The following is a 6,812-nucleotide window of genomic DNA, read 5'->3' as shown; positions in this document are numbered from 1 at the left end:
AACTGTGTATTAAATCTTAAACCTTTGTTATTCTACAAGATTTTATTATCATCCATTGTTTAAACACCATAAACAGTGTATTAAATCTTAAACCTTTGTTATTCTACAAGATTTTTTGTTATCATCCATTGTTTAAACACCATAAACAGTGTATTAAATCTTAAACCTTTGTTATTCTACAAGATTTTATTATCATCCATTGTTTAAACACCATAAACAGTGTATTAAATCTTAAACCTTTGTTATTCTACAAGATTTTTATTATCATCCATTGTTTAAACACTATAAACTGTGTATTAAATCTTAAACCTTTGTTATTCTACAAGCTTTTGTTATCATCCATTGTTTAAACACTATAAACTGTGTATTAAATCTTAAACCTTTGTTATTCTACAAGCTTTTTTGCTATCATCCGTGTCTAGGAACTCTGAATTCTTCATAATACTAATTGAAACTGTGGATAAGAGCAGTTGCTTATTATATTTATTTGTGCCTAAACAATGTTTTATACAAGTAATAAACTGCTTATCTAAGCTATTGTGTTAAAAGCAAGTTCATATACTATTATATAGCCTTTACCATTCTTATGACTGATGAGTACATGGTTTTCTGTTTTAGTTTATCAAACACAATTGAAAAGTTACTCTGCATTTTTTAATATTCTCCTAACATTACAGATGAGCTACAGTCATGTTCAGAATGTGGTATTTTAAATAAAAGTTTATAGTGTTTAAACAATGGATGATAACAAAATCTTGTAGAATAACAAAGGTTTAAGATTTAATACACAGTTTATAGTGTTTAAACAATGGTTTTTGTACACATTGTTCTCTAGCAGTATGTGTATTACTATCTTGAAATCATAGTTCCTAGATACGGTTTTTGTACACATTGTTCTCTAGCAGTTATTACTATCTTGAAATCTGCTCTGCTCTCGATAATTTTGTGATATTTTTTAAGATTTGCTGGGGGGATTGATTCTACGTTGTTCAGTGAGAATAAAAGGAGTGAGTGAAGTAGAGAAGCAGATAAATGTCCAGCAAGGTTCCAGGACATAGAGAAAGCCCAGAACAGAAACACAATATCACAAACAATAAAACTAAGTCTAAATATCTGATTACGGGTACCAACATAAAATGATAGTGTAAGAAAACTTTAAAAACACTTTTTCTCTTGATTATAAATAATTCAATAGTAATATGAGAGAGAGAAAGAGAGAATAGAGGGGTTTCTCAAGTGAGCTTGACATTGTTTTTATATCTCGGTAAAGGAAGAAGATTGGAGGTTATATTCTGACTTGAAAATACCTATAGTATGTGTTTATAATCAGTTGGAAACTATAGAAATTACTTGTACAAATGCATTACTAGAACATGAATATGGAAAAAATACAGAACTATTAAAAACCAGAGGTAGTCAGCGAGAAAAAAATGCAGTGCTCAATTATTTGATTATAAATTGAAAAATATGGTATCACTTACTAATATATGTGTTTGGTTAAAGTGCTGAAATGTGTCAGTGTCACTTCTCTAAATAAATTATTTTTATGATACTTCAAAATTACTATTTAACGCATGTAAGATTCACAACCAAACAAACTATTTTTAGTGTAAACTATAATTGAAGTTATTTTGCTAAGTAAATATACTTCATACCTTAATATATATATATATACAATATCAAGTAGTTACATTGTTTTTAAATTGAATAATAAAACATTTGTTCTATAACATTGTTTTTAAATTGAACAATAAAACATTTGTTCTGTCACATTGTTTTTAAATTGAACAATAAAACATTTGTTCTGTTACATTGTTTTTAAATTAAACAATAAAACATTTGTTCTGTTATAATAGGACATGTACATCTTGTAGAACTACATGTAAATCACTGAGTGACGTTAAAATAATAAATAACACACAATGTTAAAATGGGTTCATGATTAAAAAGATTTTTAATTAAGGCCAATCTACGGCCTCTCTAAAAGTTGATTCTACACCGTTTGACATTACAGCGTCATCATTGGGTGAACATTTATGTAAACAAAACAGGTTATAAGTAGGTTTAAGATGCATAAAGAAACTACTGAGATTGTTGGCAGGATAATAGCTTCGCATCAAAATATATAGAGTCAACTTTTTCAGAGACTTAAATTAAGTCTGTTTTAAAGTTGTGTGTTATTTAATATTATATATAAAACAATACACTGATTTGTTTATTCCCTAGGTAAAGTCTGTCCAAGATGCTATTCGGGATAAAAAGAAGACATTTAACTTCCTCGGTGAAGAAATCTCTCTTATTCCAACTGTTGGAATATTTATCACTATGAATCCTGGTTATGCTGGAAGAACAGAGCTTCCAGAAAACTTGAAAGCCCTTTTTAGGTTAGATACCTTGAACTTATATTTTATAAAATATATATGTATGCTTATTCTGATGTTTGAAATTAAGGAGCATAGATAGCACATGTCTCAATATTAAATGTAATTGTTAAAATATTAAAATCCTTTTAATGCTATATTAGTGAGTAATTCATCTTATATTTATCAAACTCAGTATATGGTGAAAAAATGTCACCCTATTCTGTATGTTGGCTAGTATTACATTAACCTATTACTGAAGAGTGTTGGTTTGAAATTATTAACGTAACAGAGATGTTCAGTAGCTCTCACTGATAACTCATATGTAGTCTTATTATAAACTTTGGTAATGATATTTGATATATATCTGAATCACAGACCATGTGCCATGGTAGTTCCAGATTTTGAGCTGATTTGTGAGATTATGTTAGTAGCTGAAGGATTTATTGAAGCAAGAATATTGGCTCGCAAGTTCATCACCCTGTACACACTTTGTAAGGAACTGTTGTCTAAACAAGATCACTACGACTGGGGTTTAAGAGCCATCAAGTCTGTGTTAGTGGTAGCAGGATCTCTGAAACGTGGTGACCCTGAAAGACCCGAAGATCAGGTTAGTATAACTCTAATTTTTCACTGAACTGAAGTATGAGTGACTTTAGTATGAATTTATTGTTCATGCATAGATATATCTTCATATTTAGAAAAATATGATTAAATACGGATAAAAAGTTTATGTTCAGAAGATAAATTATATTAATTACAAATTTAAAAAATATTTTATTTGGTATTCGACATTCATATTATGGTCAAATATAGTAATATTTTCTATTATGATAATGTAGCCGAGCATGGCCCGGTGGTTGTTGTGCCAGACTGTGGATCTGTGGCTCTGTTTTACATATCCTGTTACCACCAAAACATCAATATGGTTTTGCACTTTGGGGCCCGTGGGTGTATTATAAGAGTGGCTGTTAAATCCCACTATATGATCAGAATAGTGAAATAGTTGGTAGTGGGTGGTGTTGACTGGCTGCCTTTCCTATAGTCTATCACTTCAAACATAGAGAAAGCTAGCACAGTCAAGATAACTTTGTGCAAAATTCAACAATCAAACAAACAAAATCAGTATTGATGAGAGAGTTTATTTGTTTTTGCTGTTATATTTCATTCAAGGAACTCTACTTAAACTGTTTACCAGAATATGTAGGAATATTTTTCTAGGCAGAAGACATGAATAAATCCCAAAATGTTAACACATTAGAATTAATTTTCATCAGCACAGGTATGTGGACTATTACACACACCTTTATGTCTCACTACTTCCATCACATGGCTGTTTCTTGCTCTGTGGGTTTCTGCTTACCTCCAGTTGCCATTTTACACACTTCTGTTTCTTAGTGACTGGTAAGTGCTCATTTTCTTTTCCTTTACAGGGACCTCTTGCTCATAGGATATGGATCCTGCACTATAGCGAGTGGTGCCTGATCAGGTATACTTAGTTTCAAATCTGCACTGTATATCCTGTGAGCATGCTAGAGGAGCATAATGTGGTGGTGCTTTCTACTGCGAACCTGATGTACAATTTTAGATGCTGCCAGATGTTGGTTGTTTGACTCCATCCTATTGTCATCTATGCATGGATGTTTGTAATTCTTACATAAAATAGCAAGTCATACCACAGGTTCATTTTATGCACACCGTTGAGATGGGGTGTTCTGTAGGACCAACCCTATATATACACTCATGTACTTCATGGGTAAAGCAGATAGGGATTACTACCCATCTCTGATGCTCCGTGGCATTGAATCTCTAATTATTGTGGACCTGATTTAAAATTCCAATGCCACCAGGTGTTGGTTGATCGATTCTGTCCACGTGGTAGTAATTATTTTCAAAATATGGTATTATGGTCACCTATTGCACTGTCTCTGGACTCTCCAATGTATTTGTTCCCCCTTTTCTTCTAGTGGAGTATGGGAGTCCTTGCCACTTACCAGTTCTTAGCCGAAGGGGTGGTGGACCTTGGGGGCCATTCCTTCTGAGTGAAGCACAATTCCACTCAGTTGAGAGTAGGGTGGTAACATTCTGCAGGTGTTAATGGCATGATGTCCTTCCTACTGTGGACTTGATGTACAATTCCAGCTGCTGCCAGGTTTTAGTTGTAACACTCCACCATATCTCTAGTTATTGCAGTTTACCTCTTCGTTTGAAATATTCCTCCTTTCATCATCCTCCGGATATTGGTTCGCAGTTGGGCCAGGTGTTGGTTAAAGACAATCCAGTCACATAATTCCTCAATGTGTTTGACTGATACCCTCCTCTTACTGTGGATTAGACGATAAATTCCCAATGCCTCCAGGTTTTGGACTGGAGATGCACTCCTCATTGGAGTCTCTCTTCATCCTTCTACTGTTCATTGAATGTTGGTTCCTGGTGGATTTGGTGTTTCTTGAAGCTGAACGAAACAAATGACTTCCTACAAGTGTAAGGCTGGGTTCTCTGTTCCTACTGCAGACTGGGTGTGATATTCCCAATGCCACCAGGTTTTGGACTGGAAAAGAATGCCTCCTGAGGTCTCCTTACATCCAACTATGTGCTGAATGTCGGTTCCTGGTGGGTCCGGTGTTGGTTCTGATGGAGTAATGCACATGTGGAGATGGGTTATTGGTACGAAGTTCATCTTCCCTCTCAGTATCTGTTTTTGAGGTGAAAGAAAGAGGACTCTTTTTCTATTGCAGAACTGATGTACGGTTCCTTATGCCACTATGTATTGGTTGAGGTTAAACTTCCATTTACAGTTTGCCGTGCCCTAGCCACTTGACACATAGGGGTCACAATAATGATGAAAACATTTTGGAGTCCATCCATGTTACCACCCTTTTCTCTTGGCAACAATTTATTAAGGGGCAATGGGTATACCTGGCTCAGAAATGGTGTGATCTTCTGCTGGTGTGATCTTTCTAATTCCTTTTACACACCACATGATCTTTCTTTGGGTGCTTTCTAAAAGAAAATCATCTTTTCACTAGTCCTCCACTTTTTCAATGTGGGATTCTAACCTTATGTGAGAGGAGGTAAGATATCGTATTGAAAGTTAAAAATCATTTTCCTAAACTGAAAATTTATTTCCGTAATGATACTTACCTCCTCTCACATTTCCCACCTGTCCTCTCCTCTTCTATTGTATTGGTTGACTTGATCTTGGCAAATCTCCAAGTGATTAACAGATGCATTATTAAAGAGGGCACTAGTTATGGTAGAAGTAGTGTCACACTCCTATTGGTGGAGGTTTGTTGCATAATAATTTACATGTGGACATGCAGAAAGAAGTGGGAGTTACAAGGCTAGTGGCGAGCAAAACAATTTGCACCAATAGAGATCAGTACTAATCGAGAAAGCTTTTTGTGAGAGGAAGTATCTATTTGGAAATATCTTTTCATTTTAGGAAAATGTAACAGTGGATGTATATATATATATATATATTTTGTCTACACTGAATGTAAACAGTATATAAACCTTTCTGATGCCATCAGGTGTTGATGAGAGCTCTGAGAGATTTCAACATCCCGAAGATTGTAACAGACGATGTTCCAGTCTTTATGGGGTTAATTGGAGATCTGTTTCCATCCCTGGAAGTCCCCAGAAAAAGAGATCCAGTTCTGGAAAATGAAGTGAGGAAAGCAGCCATTGAACTTAAGCTTCAACCAGAGGATAATTTCATTTTAAAGGTTAGAAGATATACTGTTTTTTTTTTATAAATGAATGGTATTTTCTAGAATAGCTGGTCAACACGGAAATTTTGGAAATGGCTGGTAAACATTATTTTAATAAATATGTGGAATATTTCTCTATTTTATATGTATTATTTATATAATGGAAGAGTTGAATACATTTAATTAACTAACTTCCAAAAATCTAACATAACACAAAAATGGTAAGAATATGTTTAAAATTGCCTTAAACAAATAAGATATTCATGTGAATTTGATCTGAACTATGGAAAAAAACCATAGCACACATTTATCACATTAATGTACACTTTTTCAATTGTTAAGTAGTATAAGTTCAGTTGTACAGTTTGTTTGTTTTTGTTACTTTATGACTTCATTGTAGTAAGTTTGTTTTTAATTTCTTCAAGGAATGGTTTTATTCCTAGTATGTGATGGGAATAATAATAATATCCCTGATCACCCCAGTTGACATAACACACAAAATTATCGAGAGTGGGGCAGATGGGAATAATAATAATATCCCTGATCACCCCAGTTGACATAACACACAAAATTATCGAGAGCGGAGCAGATGGGAATAATAATAATATCCCTGATCACCCCAGTTGACATAACACACAAAATTATCGAGAGTGGGGCAGATGGGAATAATAATAATATCCCTGATCACCCCAGTTGACATAACACACAAAATTATCGAGAGTGGGGCAGATGGGAATAA

General features: G+C 33.9%; 1 protein-coding gene across 1 annotated transcript in view; it reads left to right on the top strand.

Moving 5' to 3' along the window:
- LOC106474432 (dynein beta chain, ciliary-like) overlaps positions 1–6,812 on the top strand; it is a gene marked incomplete at its 3' end in the record, with an annotated part of 43,131 nt that overhangs the window by 6,687 nt on the left and 29,632 nt on the right. Inside the window, exons 4-6 of the mRNA XM_022402740.1 lie at positions 2,227–2,384; positions 2,739–2,970; positions 5,894–6,088. Of these exons, the coding sequence (XP_022258448.1) occupies positions 2,227–2,384; positions 2,739–2,970; positions 5,894–6,088 (585 nt within the window). The remainder of the gene's footprint in view (positions 1–2,226; positions 2,385–2,738; positions 2,971–5,893; positions 6,089–6,812) is intronic.

The sequence above is a fragment of the Limulus polyphemus genome, unplaced genomic scaffold (assembly GCF_000517525.1).
Source record: "Limulus polyphemus unplaced genomic scaffold, Limulus_polyphemus-2.1.2 Scaffold7217, whole genome shotgun sequence".
NCBI classification, from domain to species: domain Eukaryota; kingdom Metazoa; phylum Arthropoda; class Merostomata; order Xiphosura; family Limulidae; genus Limulus; species Limulus polyphemus.
This window is presented reverse-complemented; position numbering and strand designations above follow the sequence as displayed.